Source organism: Epinephelus moara, chromosome 17 (genome assembly GCF_006386435.1).
Source record: "Epinephelus moara isolate mb chromosome 17, YSFRI_EMoa_1.0, whole genome shotgun sequence".
Classification (NCBI taxonomy): domain Eukaryota; kingdom Metazoa; phylum Chordata; class Actinopteri; order Perciformes; family Serranidae; genus Epinephelus; species Epinephelus moara.
Window position 1 is genome coordinate 29344987 of NC_065522.1, and position 17418 is coordinate 29362404.

The following is a 17418-nucleotide window of genomic DNA, read 5'->3' on the forward strand; positions in this document are numbered from 1 at the left end:
TTTGAACTACATGCTATACTATGATGTTTTTTATGACTTTGGACGACATGCTATACTATGATGTTTTTTCACGATTTTGAACGACATACTATACTATGACGTGTATTCATATTTTTGGATGACATACTATACTATACTTCATGATTTTCAAAATATGTTTTTTTCGGCATACTATTCAAAGACATTTTACCAGGTTTTTCGACATACTAGACTTTGACGTCTTCGTAGTTTTTTCAACATACCATATAATTAAGTTCTTTCGCCATGCTATACTGTAACGCTATATTATGATGTTCTTGATCGTTTTTTTGCCATTACTTTTTGTAACACAGTATTCTGTGCAATTTTACCACTTTCATTGACATACTATAATATGAAATAAAATGTCATAAAATAGTATGTCAAGAAACGTCACAGATGTCAAATTTGGTTAGATCATAGTATAGAATGTAACAATATGTCATTACAAAAGCTATACAATATTATGTTGAAAAACGTCATCAAAGTCATAACCAGAAATGCCGTTTAAAAAAAAGTCATCTTATGGTATATCCAAAAAATTCAAGTTATAGTGTATAAAATCAAAAAATTTCCATCAATAAAAAATGTCACAGTATATTACGTTGAAAAACATGGAAAAACATTGTTGAGTATACTTAAAGATGTCTTGAAAAAATGTAGTATAATACAAGGAAATCAACAGAGTAGTCATAGTATGCCATGTCCAAAAACATCATTGGATAGCATGTAGAAAGTTCTCATTAAAAAAAAGGTCTTCGTACAGTATGTCCAAAAACATTGAAAAAATTATCGTTAAGTATGTTAAAAAGTGTCATAAAGAAATGACAGGTATACTTTTTCATGGTTCTTGTAATGATATAGTAAATTGTTAAAAAACTAAAAGCCATAGCATTCTATGTTGAAAAGTGTCATGAGAACATTTGTGGTATAGTATCCGATTTACTCTCGTGAGTTACTATACCGTTTTTTTTCCTGTTTTTTTTTTTTAATTTTAACATAATACACTGACATTTTCATGACTATAATTAAAATACTTATGATAATAATTATCTCCTTTTCCTCATGCCACTTTGAAATTATGATGCAATATCTCAAATTGTCAGAGATCCAAAGATAATCTTAGACAAAATTTTGGGGGTCAGCCACCTGTTGGCTGGAACACGGTACTACAACTTAAATGGTTCAAAATGGCCTCCGAATGTCTGAAGGGTTGGAATTAGCTGCGGCTGCAGAGACTATGACGACAGATCCGGGACATAATAAATAGAGATAGAAACTCATGGTCAGGATCAGGTAGCATCAGTTTATTATTATTTATTGTAAATGCATGAGTGTTAAAATATGCTGCTTAATGTTCCACAATGTCGCTGGCTTGTGAATACAGCCCAGTATGTTCGGGCTGACGGACACAGAATGCAATGCACTTTTTTCATTTTAAACATGTCACAACATTGCTGGCTATTGAATGCAGCCTGGTACATAAAAGGCTGATGGGTTTTTATTTTTATGTTTCTTACAATATTCTTTTAAACATATCTGCTATTTGTTGAATGCAGCCTAGTTGTTATTGTTTGTAGGTGTCTCGACTGCAACAAGAACACTGTCAGGTGCTGAGCACAGCTCCGGCAACGTTGCAGGAAGTCACGGTTGGTCAAACAGGAAGTCGTCTTAGTCGTCCAGGAAGAAGTAGTTTCCGCTCTTCTTCTGTTCTGTGTCCTGGGAGACAGAGGGGACACAGGTCAGTCTTTAAACACAACTGTATTTGCAAGTCGAGGCGTTGTCGGCAAAAATCACGGTCGGTTTGTGAAGCCGATATCTGTGCGCTGGGATGTGCACACTTCAGCACATAACGCAATACAGTGTCTACTCTTTGGGACACAATAAGTAACAATACTATATTAATATAACTGTCACTTGAAAAGAAGTGACTTATGTAAGTCTTGAACTTAGGTCGGCAGCAGGAGGCAGTGAAGGTATCAAAATAACTGCCATTTAAACGTCTCAGTCGACTTATTTGTCCTTTTAATCTCGAGTTCACTCGTTATGAATGACTCGCAGGCCGTTAACTATCCGTGTTCGTACCTTGATGGAGTTTTGCTTGTTGATGCGCGGTCTGAAGTTGTTCGGGTCTCGCCTGAACGTGATTTCCAACAGCGACAGAAACCTGTTCATCCCCGCTAACAGACCCTGAGGACTGACGGACACACAGAGACAATCAGATTTATAGATAACAGTAACAATCAGACGTAAATAAATTAGAACATCACAGGGAGTTTGTTTAGCTAACGTTGGGAGCGTTTCATTTAAAGGTCTTACGTGTTAGCTGCAGTCATCTTGGAGGGAATACCGTCGAACACAATGACTCTGTCGGCCAGGTAGGTCGCCATGATGAAGTCGTGCTCCACCACAAACGCTGTCTTCTTCGCGTGGAGGATGTACCTGCGCGCACACACACCAGAGACACAGTCAGACAGGCGGACGATGGAGGACGTAAAGACAGTGAGGGAAATAAGGGATGTGGAGGAAAAGGGAATGTGAGGAGTTGTGTAGAGTTGGAGGAAGGGGTGAAGTATGAAGGAAAGATGAGGAAGGTAGGAAGAGAAATATACCTTTATATTTCCTTAAATATTAGGGAATGAAGGAAAAGTGAGGGAAGAGGAGTCAGGGTGAAAAAGGGGGGAGTTATAATTGAAAGGTGAGGAAAAAACAAAAGGAATTGTCAGAGAAAGATTAGGGTGGAAGGAAGGAAAAATGAGGGAGGATGGGAGGGAAATATGAAGGAAGGGAAGAAAATATGGAGGAAAAGTGATGAATGACAGGAAGTATAAAGAAAAAATGGGGGTTAAAGAGACAGAATTATAGTGGAAAAGTACGGGAGGAAGAGAAGAAAATAAAGAAAAAAATAGGGTGGAATGGAGGAAAATATAAAGGAAAAGTGAAGTTGGAAGGAAGGGAAAAGAGAGGGAAATATGAAAGAATAAAAAGGGAGTACAGGAAGGAAATATGATGGGAAAGAGGGGATATATAAAGGAAAAATGAGGGAGTACGGAAGGAAAATATGAAGAAAACGTGAGGGTGGAGGAGAGAGAATTTTGAAGGACAAGTGAGAAAGGAAGGGAAATATAAGGGGAAAAGTAAGTGATGATGAGAAGGAAAAATTAGGGTAAATTGTGATTTGTGATATTGGGCTTTATAAATAAAATTGATTGATTGATTGATTGATTGAGGGTAGAAGGGAAAGTGAGGGAAGAAGAGTGGGAGGTATGGAGGAAAAGTGAGGGTGAAAAAAGAGGGGAATAATAATGGAAAAGTAGGGCGGGAAGAAAAGCAAGTATGAAGGAAAAATGAGGAAGTACGGGAGAGAAATATGAGGAAAAAGCTGAGGACGGAAGGGAGGAAATATTAAGGAAGGAGAGGGAGGATGTAGAGAAAAGGGAAGGAAGCGAGGACAGATGGGAGGAGACGTGGGAGCATAGGAGGGATGACTGCAGGAAGCTACACTCTTCCCGTTACTGTACGAAATGGAAAAGTGTTTGTGACCTCTTGATGACCCTGGCGGCCATCAATCTCTGCTCGGAGTCCAGGTAGGCCGAAGGTTCGTCGATCAGGTAAACGTCAGCTGGTTTCCCCAAACACAGAGTGAGAGCGACTCTCTGCAGCTCACCACCAGACAGGTTCTGCACCTGAAGGGAGGAGGAAGAGGAGGAGGAAGGGGTTAGTCGCTCATTATGTCACAACATTAACGAGGACTTCTGCTTGTAATGGAGTATTCGTCCACACTGTTACGGATACTTCTGCTTGAGTTAAAGATCAGAGCACTTCCTCCACCTCTGCTTCCTGTGTGATGCGACTCTGGGTAAGAACATGCAGATAAGTGTGCGTGTGAGCGTCTTACATCCTGGTCGATGATGCTCTCTATCTGCAGCGGCTTCATGACGTCGGTGATGAATTGCGGGTGAGTGTAGGCGTCTCTGATCTTCTCGTGCAGCAGGGCTCTGACGCTTCCCTGCACACACACACACACACACACACAGAAACACAAACTCTTCACATCTTCAAACATTCGACTCATCTGTCAAACATCTGAAGGCATCGCACTGGACTCGATGAGGAAACTGACTGAACAGACCTTGAACTTTGGGCTGATGGTCTGAGGCTTGTAGCTGACGTTCAGGATGGGAACCTCACCTGGGGGAGAGCGCACAGGTGAGTCAGTGTGTTCACACATTTCACTCTGTGTGTGTGTGTGTGTGTGTGTGTGTGTACATGTGTGATACTCACCTCCCCCATCAGGTTTGAGTCCTCCAGCCAACATCCTGATGAAGGTGGTCTTCCCCGTGCCTGAAGACACACAAACATAAATACAAACATCAGCAACTTGTTTGTTTGTTTAGGACCAAACAGGAGGTGACACTGGACACTGGACGATGCCTTGGTGCCGATACGATAACTAAACTTTTTTCCTTCCCTGACTCATGAATAACATATTTTACTTTTCTACAAAACTCTATTTTTTATTCAACAAAGGAAGCCAACGTTTTCAATGTTAAACGTTATCTAAACAAGATTTCACAACTACAATTATCACCTTGGGGTTATACGCCTTCGTAAACCATTCCTGAGATATGACGTTTAATAATGAGCAGAGAAGTGTTTTATGCAGAACATGATGATGTCACAGTGAAGGTGACCTTTGACCTTTTGGATATAAAATCTCATCACTTCATTATTTTATCCTGTTAGACATTAGTGTGAAGTTTTGTCATCATTAGCATATGAATTCTTGAGGTATGGCCAAAAAAAAAAAAAAAAAAAAAAAAAGTTTGTGAGGTCACAGTGACCTTGACCTTTGACCAACAAGTTCTAATCTGTTTATTCTTGAGTCCAAGTGGACGTTTGTGCCAAATTTAAAGAAATTCCCTTAAAGCCATTTTGAGATATCACATTCTGAAGATGAGACGGATGCAAGGCCAAAGTGACCTTGACCTTTGACTACCAAAGTCAAGTTAATTGTTGAGTCCAAGTTAACGTTTGTGCCAAATTTAAAGAAATCCCCTCAAGATGTTCTTTAGCATTCACAGTGACACTGACCTTTGATGTAAGACGCCCAAATTCTAATCAGTTTATCATTTAGTACAAGCGGAGATTTGGGCCAAATTTGAAGAAATTCCCTTGAGGCGTTCTTGAGATATTGCGTTCATGAGAATGGGATGGATGTACGGACAACCTGAAACATGATGTCTCCGGCCACGGCTCTCACCGGCACAGAGGCACGATAAAAATCTGTCTTCAAATTGGATAAATAAATAAACTCTGGCGCAGAGTTTCGTGGTGCCCACATGGTGAATACGACTGATTTTGGTGATCCCGTGACTTTTCTTGTAGCGCCACCATGAAGTTGACATTTTTGGGTTTTAGTAAAATGTCTTAACTACTAAATGAATTACCATGAAACTGTGCAATGATGTCATTTTTTTAAGTTGTCATCGTGGTGTGAACTAGTGCAGTAAACATATTGTGAAAAACTGCAATTCTGCTGTCAGGTTTTTTTTTTTTAGTATGTTGTAATAAAGCATCAGAAGAAAGCGGCACTTTAAAATGTAACTTATTTCTTTTTATTGGTGCCTTTTGTGTTGAGTTCAATGATCGATTCGTTCAATAAAAGAACGCTGGAAATAATTTCCACACACAATTTGTAGTATTTCTGCAGTGTACTGAAAGCAGCAGAAAAACTGAGTACACTTGAATATCTGTTTATCACAAGTAATATCGTTATCATAGGGCTGCTCGATTATGGACAAAAATCATAATCACGATTATTTTAGTCAAAATTGAAATCACGATGATGCAAACGATTATGTTTTCACTTTGAAAACATGCTGTAGGCTGGATGCTTATTCGCTGATGATGTATTTGTAAACAAATACACAGGCCTAGTCGTGGCACTACGTGGCGCTCTAACATTGCTTTAAAGACCAATCCGGGGTAAACTTGATCTGGGGTGTACTCCTTGATGATCCCGAGTTGGAACGTGCCTTGGGAAGCAAAATCATGCGAATAGGATGTAGCGCTATGTAGACAGCTTCAGCATATACTAGCGGAATGGCTCACACGGCTAACTCTAAGGGCACAGCATGGAACCCCACTTGAAAGTTATCGTTGAACCCACTTCCAGTGCACAGAATCGCACCACACTTCGGTGGTCGACTGCGACAGACCCTAACATCATACCAAAAGCAACGACAACTTCTGAGGTGATCAGAGAGTTCATTTAAGGTGCTGACACACCAGACCGACGGTCGGCCCGTTGGCCAATGTCGGGCTATCGGTGAGCGTCTGTCGCCCTAGTCTTTGTGGTGTGTCCCACACTGTTGGCACTAGTCAAACCCCTGTCAACAGCTTTTCGGCCGATTGAGCATGTTGAATCAGCGGCGGAGCTTGTCGGTGAGAGAGACCACTCTGATTGGCTGTTCAGGTTTTACTTCCTCACCCCTGTAGCGAGTGAAACTGTCTGTAGTGAAACCGGGGCTAACCGGTGCTTCCTCCGCAGGCTCCACTTCACTCAGCTGCCCGACAGATCCGCTGCCTCTCCCACTTTAACCTGAATAACAAACGGGCTAGCTGGGAGCGGCTAGTGGAGCGTTAGCCGCAGCATGACCGGAGGGAAGCACAGCCAGTTAGCCTCCGCTAGCCCCGGCTCTCCGTTTGGATCCAACCGGAGCACCGAGCCCTGGTTTGTTATTCAGGTTAAAGTGGGAAGAAGCAGCGGGTTTATCGGGCAGCTGAGTGAAGTGGAGCCTGAGGAGGAAACACCGGGACCGTCTGGATGTAATAGTCCGTGGAGGTGCTGCGGTGCTCGGCTGCACAGATAGGAAACCCCTCGGCTGACAGGATGTACCACTCTCTCACTCTGCTCTCTCTCACGCAGGCACAGAACGTATGTGCTACTTGGCCGTCGGCTGTAGTCTTTGTAGTGTGTTCAAATGAAACTGACACAGGGCGACGTGAGGCGACGCAGATGACGCAAGAGATGGCTCTCATCGCCGCTAGTTCTTTGATGTCGGTTTGGTCTGTCCGCACCTTTAAAAAGATTGTTTGCAACTGTATTACCTACCTAGACCGAACTGCCTGCTGCCGCCATCTTGGAAAGACGTAACGTGATCTGAAGTCTGTGGAAGGTCTCCGGGAGAGGAGGGGAGGGGGCGATATTGAGCATGCGTGTCTTCTAAAAATCGTTTACCCTCGATTTAATTTATTTTGAAATTGTTTGACCTCAAAATCGTAATCACGATCACCAGACGATTAATTGCACAGCCTTACGTTATCGCGATATTGACCGTTATCATGTCGTGCAGCCCCAGACTGGTTCAAGGTTTTTGCAACTCAGCCGAAACAGGATCTTACAGATCTGGTACCGACACCCAAACGTTACTTTTTTCAACAGCTTGATGATTAACTTTTTTTTCTTTTTTACAAAGTTCTGAAATGTTTAATGTCTAAACACAAGCAGTTTTTCCACAGTAAAATTCTGTCTTAATTCTGTCTGATAAAAAAGATTCAGACTAGGACCTCGGCTGCTTACCGTTCTCTCCCAGCATCACCATGATCTCAGAGTCTGTAAACTCTCCTCCTTTGATGTCCAGCGTGAACTCGCCCATCGTCTTCGACATTTCTGGATACTGAACAACGAAAGCACATCAAGATGAAAAGGGGAGGAGGACAGACGAAGGAAATATGGACACAGAAGAACGAAACTGGGGGAAGGAGGATGGAAGTGACTACCAGGTAAAAAAAGACAGCGATGTATAAGATCAGATGACGTGAACACACCTGGTAGTGCCTGAGTCTCTTCACCTCCTCCTCATTGGCCGTCTCAGCCACCTTGAAGACCAATGAGGTCTCACGAAACCTGAGATTCTCCGTGGGAACGTAACCGTCCAGGAAGATATTGATGCCTGAGAGTGAAAAGGAAATTAAAGACTTCTTTTTGATGGACAAGTTGTCTTAATTTCTACTGTAAGAATCACCCATCAGTCACCATTTAGTGTTTGTAACTAAATAAATTTAATCTTTTGTTTTCTCTGCTGCAGTGGAAACATGCAGACCCATGACCCGACATCCACCGTATGTTTCCAACCATTCGTTTTACACACTGTTGCACCTTTACTGTCTTTATTTGTGTGTTTTGGGTTTTACCCTCTCGGACGCTGAAGGGCATGGTGACGACTCCGTAGGCGCTGGGGACACCGTACAGACAGCAGATGAAGTCAGACAGGTAATCCAACACACTCAGGTCGTGCTCCACCACAATGATGTACCTGCAACACACACACACACACTTATACACAACTCTGACACAGTTTAAGAACGATGAAGAAAATGCACAGTCTGTGTGGCGATGCACTCGGATACTTTAAGCACTACAAACTGGTCACTGTAAGCAGAGGGAGTGACTGACGGGCGTTACCTGTCCGGGGTGATGAGTGAGCGGATGGTGATGGCAGCCTTCAGCCTCTGTTTCACATCCAGGTAACTGGACGGCTCATCAAACATAAATCTGCGGCACAGAAACAAAACGTCAGTCTGCGCGTTCGCGGTCAAACGGTGGACCTACGATCGGCAGCAGCGGGTCGTTTCCTCACATGTCGGCTCTCTGGATGCAGACGACGGCGCAGGCGAACCTCTGCAGCTCTCCTCCGGACAGATCCTCCACGTTCCTCTCGCGCAGGTGACTCAGATCTGCCCGGCAACAACAAATAAACGACCAATCACAATAGAGACGTGGCAAAACAACCTTTATGTTGTTGGAATGTATCAATATCAACTTAACCTATTAACAAAGGAAAATAAATAACACATTATTTTTTATCTCTGGTGTATTTTAATCATATTTTGTTCCCTTGTGTTTCTTTTCTTTTCCTTATCTTACTGGTGTGGCTTATTTTACTTAACTTAACTACTATGGTGTCGCCATAACTACTATCTATTCATCCATCTATTTTCATCGGGTCACGGAGGCAGCAGGCCAAGCAAAGCACCCCCAGCGTCCCTCTCCTCAGCAACGCTTTCCAGCTCCTCCTGGGGGACCCCGAGGTGTTCCCAGGATGAGATCAGGTATGTAATCCCTCCAGTGTGTTCTGGGTCTGCCCCGGGGCCTGCTGCCAGTGGGACGTGCCCAGTATGGAGACGACTAACAACTACAGCTTAAATAGTTTTTGTTTTGTTACCTGCTCTTCTTTGATCTACTATAATATGTTGTCTCCCGTTGCATTATGTTGTTTATCTGTTGGAAAACTTCAATTGTTGAATGCCACTAGTTAAAAAAAGTACTGTGTGTAGCTCTGGTTGAGGGTGAGAGGCTGTCAGCAGATAAACAGAGATCTGTGTGGGTACATGAGGCCCTAAAAAAGAGGCTGGATCATGGGGAGTACCACCAGTTGGTCCAGGAGCTTCTCCTCCATGATGGCTGTTTCCAGGCATATAGTCGTATAGCTCTGGGTATCCAGCAACTGCTACCACCAGTTTCTCCTTCATGGTTTACCAACTGTGAACTTGCTGTCGTGACCACCACAGAAGACTCGCCTCTCAAATCATCCGATTGGATAATGGGAAAAAAGATGAGGAAAAAGAGATGACGTGAGGCGCTTTTCCGTTCTGAGTTGACGTTTTTTAGACTCAAGGAGTTCAAAGCGCCTCGGGCAAAACGCCAGGCATCCAGAGCGCACAAACGTCAGGCGCGTCACAACGCAAAAAGAAATGCAAGCAAAAAGCTTCATTCTCATTAAAAACTATTACAAAAAGGAGCCTCCAGCTGCTATAACACATCCTGTACGATCGGGGCCTAACCCCCAAATTCCTGGCTGCGGCTCCGTGACAGCTGCGGCACTCCGGAGCCCTCCGCAACAGATACGCAGGACTTCTATTTCTGCCGGAGCACGTCGCAGCAATTCAGCATGGAGCAGATCGTGCGGGGCAGGAAGTCGTGCACAGAAACAAAATAAAACATCCAGTTAATTTTTAAAATAAAATACACAGTGTTCACGGTGGATCATATTTCCCTGCACTACACCTTGAAAACGTCATAATGGGCGGAGGCAGGCCTGAAGTCAACAGGTCAGAAGTTTTCAGACGTCATTTCACCCCGGTGACACCATGGACGAGGAGATGTTAATCATGGAGGTGCACCCAGATGTCTTCCTACTACTCCTCTGGCTTTGTGGTTCTGTTTATAGAAACTACATCTTGTTATAATTCGCGAGATCTCGTGGGTCCTCGTGACTCTGGAGCTGCACCGCTCCACACAGCAAACACAGCCGGTGGGTGTTGACGGACGGTGGAGCACGGAGCAGATAACCAGTGCTGCCGTTCCGCAACGGACACACATCCAGTGGAATTCCGGCGTAAGATAGGCCTTTCCTACTCTTATCAGGACTCATGTTCAGCTCTCACTGCAAGAGTCACCTCTTGTGAGACTTCTTCAGCGAAACTTTGACACAAAACAGGACGCAACAATGTTGTCAGACACTTCTACGAACAATCAGACCTGTCAGGGGCAAAAAGATACCAAAGTTCCCCTTTTAAGTGTTTGTCTGAGTGTGTATATATATATCGTGTGTTTGTTATTTACCCAGCTGATCACAGACGATGTTCTGTGTGTCTGTGTCGTCTTTCCTGCTCAGGATGGCCCCTACTGACCCCTGCAGGCACACAGGGAGAATTACAACCAGTACTGAAATCATTTAACACACTTCAAACAATATGATTAAAACAATAACAAGATCTGCCGTGGAAGAAATATTCAGATCCTCTACTTAAGTGACAACATCACGCTGTAAAATACTCAAGTTTGTGCTTGTAACAGAGTGAAAGTACATTAGTATTACTGGCATTATGTTAAAGTATAAATCTATTTCATATATAAAATCAAAGCTATTACAGCTGTACATGAAGTAAAGTAAAAGTATCAACCTGCTACACTTCAGTACAGTACTTGAGTAAATGTACTTGGTTGCTTTCCCCCGCTGTGAACAGGAAGTGCTGAGCTGGCTTACCTTGACAGTCTTTGGGATCTGGTCGACGTACTGCGGTTTGACGATGGCCCGCAGGTCGTCCTCCAGGATTTTGGTGAAATAGTTCTGCAGCTCAGAACCTCTGAAGTAGGTCAAGATCTCCTGCCAGTCTGGAGGATTCTGGGGAAAAACACAGTCACGTACACGACATTAACATGTGGACAGAGAGAGCATGTGAAACAGCACAGACGTTTAATGCTTATCGTTTGTAATCTCTGCTCTGACAGCAACCAGACGAGTGTTTGACTTGAAACCTGCACAGTACAGACCGCGACACACGACTGCTCCTGATTTGACTCCTGTAGATACATTTAATAAGTCGCTTAGACTGTTAAAATATCTCATAAATATCTAAGTGATGTCACTTTAGGGACGGGAATCGAGAAGCGGTTTTAAACTATCTGATCAAACTGAATCGTATGCTCCTGTATATGTGTATTTTTTGTAAGTGATGAGGGAAAACATTAATTAGCTAATTAATCAATGAGCTGGATTTGCAGTATTGTCCTTATCAGTACAAGAGCCGATCTTTTCTTATCACACAGAGTTTTTCAGCAAACGAAGTTTTCAGTCGATCAGTTGGTCAGAAGAGAAAATGGCAGCTGTGAGCAGCTACACCCACGTGTTATCTCGTCAGCACAGCACCGCCTCTAACACCAGATCACACCGCAACATGTCGGCTTTACAGAAACATGACGATGTGTCTGAACACTCACATCGTATCTGCCCAGGTTGGGTTTCTGTTTTCCAGCCAGGATCTTCAGAGCTGTAGACTTGCCGATACCGTTGGTCCCCACCAATCCCAGCACCTCACCGGGCCGGGGGATCGGCAGTCTGCACACACACACAAACCACATTATAAACACAGCAACACATGTAGAGCGACACCAAGATCTCAGTATTCTTCAAACACAGTGTAGCAGTGGTGGAAGTACTCTGCACCCACACAGCAACGTAAAAATACTCTGTTACAGGTTAGCCATGCATTTAAATACTTTATATTCAGTTTAGTTCAGTGGTTGATCGAATAAACGACATTTAGCGTTCCAATCAGATTTGGCTGTTCAATATGATCATCCAAATAGTGCTGAGCGAGGTTCAGCTGGACGTTCAGTGACAGTGACGTCCACGTAATACAGCAAACAAGCCAACTGCACGAAAAAGGGATCAGAACAAAATTTCTCTCCGACGCTACAGATTAAATAAAAGCCGGAGACTGTGTCGTATTAAGTTGCTGTGAGCTGTAAAAGAAGATGCCGTTATCTCAGAGCCTGACGAGGAAAAGCGTCTCTTCCTGAGGGCAGCTGCTTGTACCAAGGAGCAAAATCTGGGGACCAAAATGCCCCCAGAAGGCACACTGACTGACACAACAACAACAACAATAAAAAAAAAACCTGCTTGACTTTAAGAACCTCAGTTGACTGAGAGGTCTCCGACTGATGACTCAAATAAGCAGCGTACCGGTGCAGTTTGAAGGAGTTGGCGCAGTATCTGTGTGTGGTTTCCTTCTCCAGGTTGCTGGGCAGGTTGACGATCGACAACGCTCCGAACGGACATTTCTACAACGACAAAGGACAGCCAGACTTAGAATAAAAACATGGATGCAGTAACTCTTTTTATCGATCCTTCAGACTGTCTCGATTGACTGAAGGGCAAATGAGATGACAGAATGCTGAACTAAAAGTCTCATGAGGCTGCTGATGAAAGACCAGCTATCACAATGTCTTAACTAACTAGACTTAAATGTGACTTCAGGTGTTATTACCTTGATGCAGATGCCGCAGCCTATGCACAGAGACTCTGAGATCCAGGCAATCTTACTCTGTGGAGTCACCTCGATACACAGCTTACCTGCAAACACACACATTTGAGTACAGGTTAGTTTTGAAGTGTTGCAGTTGATTCTACTTCTGACAGCTAAATCTTTCTGGACATGAACAACATGAGCGACTAAATGAGCGCTCACCCATGCGGACCACTGGGCAGCTTTTCTTGCACTCCTGACGGCATTTCTTCGGTTTGCATTTGTCGTGGTTGACGATGGCGATCCTGGTGTTTTTGTCTGCCATGATGGAGGGCTGGAATGACGGACGCTAGCACCTGTGGAGCTGAACAAGGAGACGGGAGTTATCTGGGTGGTTAATGACGAGGCAGGCTGATGAAGGAAATGAAGGTAGAATGGGAGACATATTAGTTTTCATCCGACACACACATTTAGAGAGTCAGGTACCACAGTCAATAGAGACACTATCTAATTTGCAGAGGTTCAGGCTCAAACCTGTGTCCTCATTCACACTGCTCACTCTGCTGAAGCAACACATTTCAATTCTGAACAAAAACGCACAGCCTTTGCCTTGAACAATGGGCATGCAGCACCACGGCCCTGCACCAGCCTCTACCTGCTCCTGACTGCAACCACAGCTAGCGCTCCCTGGCCTTAATGCAGATCCCAGTCTGGTGGGTTTTCATTTCAAGGCATCAGGAGGTGGAACTTACGTAAATGAATCTGCTGCGAACCGGTCAAGTTAGCGCCACGCAGTGTTTTTTGAGGAGAGTGAGTCACACTAGACTCCATTTAAAAGCCTGGCCTTTTATTGTTGCCTCGCCACTGAACGTACATGCCCGTCATTATACGTGATTTACGACCTTTAACCAGTCGGTGGTGTCCGCCCTTTCAACCCGGCATACATTTAACACATGAAGTGAAACACGCGTGATTAAAAATGAAGGTTAAACTGTTATTTTCTATGAATAACATCCCAAAGGAGAGACGCAACGTGACGGGCGGTGTCGAGCACCAAAGTTGGATTTGTCCTTAAATAACCTGCCGATCAGTGAGTCATTCATATGCCGAATTCATCAACCGACCGTAAAGACTGACAAGACGTCTTGTATCGTGGCCTTCTATGTGTATATAAATGTCGATGAGCAGGAAAAGCTTAAATTGAACAATTTCTTTACAGGATTTTGAGAGGCGAAGCGAAAACGTAATGTTGTCGGTGGGCCTCTGCTATTAATAAGAGCTGTGTTCAAGCTAACGTACACTCTCACACTATTAACTAGCTCTACGTTTGTGCTCAGGCGGGTAAATCGATGGTTAAACGGCCACGCTGGAGGCTACACAACACCGCTTACTACGAGTATTAACCTGGAGGCTACTGTCAGCTAGCTAACGGTTACGACATTAGCATCGGAGGCCCCGCACTTTGACAGCTGCTCAGTGGGGGAACAGCGCTCGCTTTTACGGCGACACAACCCGAAAAAAGGCACGAAATCCGGAGCGATAAGTTAAAAACTCACCCCTCTTCGGCTCCCGTTCCCCGGCTCGAGAGAAAACAAACGAGAAACGACGTTTAGACACAAAAAATCGGGGCTGAAACTTCTTTTTTTCCAGCAACGTGTTCGTCTCCTGGAAGCCGGCTGGAAAGATGGCGGGAGAGACGCCGACAGAGTGCGACGCTGCGCTCGGTGACGTCATGTGAAAGCGCCCCGGACTCAAAAGTGGGAGATTCGAAGTGGCCGCAGCAAAACAATGCGGATTTGAGCTTTGTCCACCTTTTTCTTAACATGCGATGCATTAACGCGACACATTGGAGACTCGTCACAACCACTATTGTAAGTTTAACCTCATATTCATGTCGTACATTTAAGTTTCAGTGGCTTTAGTGGAGAAATATTAGCTGTTAGCAGCTAGCTGCAGCTCCACACCAAACTCCGTTTGAACGCTCGTTTAATTTTCACTCACATAATGACATTGCCTGCATTTCGGGAAATGACAAACAACTTCTTTTTTAAACGTTGTGGTCCTTTCTTAAATTCGGTGTTACCGATTGGAGTGTTTGAGTTCCCCTCCTTCAAATAGCCACGATTAAAATAACCACATATTTTGCACTTTATATACATTTTAACCAAATAAGATGGCACCAGATGTGTCACTTGTATGCCGAATTTCCCCTAAAGATCTAGTAATTCCCAGAAGCCTTTCACTTTGACTCTATCATCATTTTAATACGAGTAAATGTTTTAATCAGTAGGTTTGATATCCCCCTCCTTCAGATAGCCACACTTACATTTATCCTATTTTTTAATGCAGCTAAATAAATCGCTACTAGATGTGTCACATATATGCCGAATATATCCTAGGAATGTAATAATTCCCCGAAGCTCTTTAGATAGATTGTGTCATCAGTTTAAATCTTCTAATATACAATTTAACTAAAAATGTTAGAAATTTGAAGGGAGTTTGGCTGACTTCCTGGACATTGCATGCATTTCAGACAACAAGTAACGATTTATTGAAACGTTGTGGTCCATTTTTATGTTCAGCTTACACGAATCTATATGTGTGATACTCCCACCCTAAATAAGATGCCACCAGATGTGTCCCTTAAATGCCGATTTTCCCTTAAGGACCTTTTAATTCTTAAAAGCTCTTAAATCAGATTCTGTCATTAGTTTACATCTGTCAATTTTCAAGTAAACTTAAAAATGTGAGAAATGTGAAGGGAGTTTGGCCTTAGGTTGCATGCATTTAACAACACATAATTCAAACACTGCGGTCCATTTTTATATTTTGTGTTAAGGATGAATATGTTTGATATTCCTTCCTTAAAGTATTGCGAGCAAAGCCAAGGTATTAACCACAAATGTGGCACTAAATGTAAGCTGCCTGGCGAAGTAAGATGCCACCAGATGTGTCACTTACCTGCCGAATTTTTCCTAAAAACCTATTAATTCTCAGAAGCTCTCAAATCAGACTCTGTCATTAATTTGCATATTTTAATTTACAGGCAAACATCAAAATGTAAAAAATGCAAAGGGAGTTTGGCGTTATGTTCCTGAGTTTTGAGACTGTGTTCACTGAACTCATGTTTCTGTATTTCCCTGTGATGTGAAGGATGGCCACCCCGAGCAAGACGCCACCCGGCGCCGACCCGAAGCAGCTGGAGCGGACCGGGACGGTTCGTGAGATCGGCTCCCAGGCGGTGTGGTCCCTCTCCTCCTGTAAACCCGGTCAGCTCCAAACCCTAATGCAGAGATACAGATACAATACACAGAGTGGTGAGTGTAGTCTGATGGTAGCTGAACTTGTGTCCAGGTTTCGGAGTGGATCAGCTGAGGGACGACAACCTGGAGACCTACTGGCAGTCAGACGGATCGCAGCCTCATTTAGTCAACATACAGTTCAGGTAACACGGTCCTGCTGGTACTGGGAGTACTGGGAGTACTGGATGTCTTGATAGGGATATGGTGTGGCGTGTTAAACTGTGCGTCTGTGTTTATGTGCAGGAGGAGAACGACCGTGAAGATGCTGTGTATTTACGCTGATTATAAATCCGATGAGAGCTACACGCCCAGTAAGATCTCCGTCAGAGTGGGAAACAACTTCCACAACCTACAAGAGATCAGGGTAACAACTCTTGATGTGTTTATCGCTGCCTGACGCTTCACATGATGTGCTCTGTTCTCACCATGGTCCTCCTCCTCTTCCTCTCTGCAGCAGTTAGAGATGGTGGAGCCCAGCGGGTGGATCCACATCTCTCTGATGAATCAGGTGACGTTTCTAATCAGTGTGTGTCTGTGATTCCTCTGCTTCTTCCTGCACAGGTTAGTTTCATGAATGGTTCTCAGGGCTGTCGGTGTTTGACGTGACCTTATCTTTCATTTGACCCATAATACCTTTTTGGCTCTGATCAAAACCAGCCTGTAGCTCCGAGTATCAAGGAGCCGCTGGCATTGATCGATCTAGGCTCCTCACATTTATTAATATAAATATTTAGTTGTGTCATGAACCATTTCCTTTATTTTCTGCGCCCACTAGATGGCGCACGTGTGCCATCTAGTGGTGTGTGTATTTAAACCCTTTAAAACCTGGGTCAAGTGCCTTTAACACGCATTTCAACCATCAAAACCTCCAAGTATTGGTTTGATTTCTATAGAAAACATGGTGGGAAAAGGTTATGAGCATTATTAGAACATTATCAAAGCTCTTAAGTATTCTTAATATATGTTTAAAATTATGTTACAGAAAATAGATATTATTTCATTACATTTTTGACCAATCTTTATTAGGTAATTTTCTTGTTTGTTTTTTTTTTATATACTTTTATTTTTTGCTTATTTTCAGGTAATTTTCTTGTTGTTTTTTAAACTTTTATTTTTTTGCTTATTTTTTTTAAAGGTAATTATTATTTTGTTTTACTGTGGTGCTTATTTTCAGGGTTTTTTTTTTTTTTTTACTTTTCTTTTTTTACTTATTTTCAGGTTATATATATACACACACACACACACACACACACACACACACACACACACACACACACACACA

The 17418-nt window shown here is 43.2% G+C and overlaps 2 protein-coding genes across 2 annotated transcripts in view; one reads left to right on the plus strand and one right to left on the minus strand.

The window, feature by feature from the left end:
- Window positions 1-1310: 1310 nt before the first annotated feature.
- Window positions 1311-14542, minus strand: abce1 (ATP-binding cassette, sub-family E (OABP), member 1). The gene is made up of 19 exons (XM_050066477.1): window positions 14391-14542; window positions 13057-13198; window positions 12856-12941; window positions 12552-12649; window positions 11807-11924; window positions 11073-11210; window positions 10649-10718; window positions 8664-8760; window positions 8489-8578; window positions 8218-8339; window positions 7852-7976; window positions 7604-7700; window positions 4303-4362; window positions 4151-4209; window positions 3917-4027; window positions 3562-3704; window positions 2338-2460; window positions 2104-2215; window positions 1311-1737 (listed from the first exon to the last, which is right to left on the minus strand). The coding sequence occupies exons 2-19, from the start codon at window positions 13157-13159 to the stop codon at window positions 1690-1692; spliced, it is 1800 nt and encodes a 599-aa protein (XP_049922434.1). The 5' UTR covers window positions 13160-13198; window positions 14391-14542; the 3' UTR covers window positions 1311-1689.
- Window positions 14543-14555: 13 nt separating this feature from the next.
- Window positions 14556-17418, plus strand: part of anapc10 (anaphase promoting complex subunit 10) — a 5775-nt gene continuing 2912 nt past the window's right edge. Inside the window, exons 1-5 of the mRNA XM_050066500.1 lie at window positions 14556-14705; window positions 15988-16103; window positions 16189-16279; window positions 16380-16500; window positions 16591-16644. Coding sequence (XP_049922457.1) covers window positions 15989-16103; window positions 16189-16279; window positions 16380-16500; window positions 16591-16644 — 381 coding nt within the window. The 5' untranslated portion in view covers window positions 14556-14705; window position 15988. The remainder of the gene's footprint in view (window positions 14706-15987; window positions 16104-16188; window positions 16280-16379; window positions 16501-16590; window positions 16645-17418) is intronic.

Bases quoted from the DNA above. Each gene is read 5' to 3' on its own strand.
- abce1 (XM_050066477.1), bottom strand. From the start codon at position 13,159: ATGGCAGACAAAAACACCAGGATCGCCATCGTCAACCACGACAAATGC. The intron at 10,719-11,072 runs GTAAGCCAGCTC...GTGTGCCTGCAG, and splicing joins AGATCCCAAAGACTGTCAAG to GGGTCAGTAGGGGCCATCCT. The intron at 8,579-8,663 runs GTGAGGAAACGA...TCTGTGCCGCAG, and splicing joins TGCATCCAGAGAGCCGACAT to ATTTATGTTTGATGAGCCGT.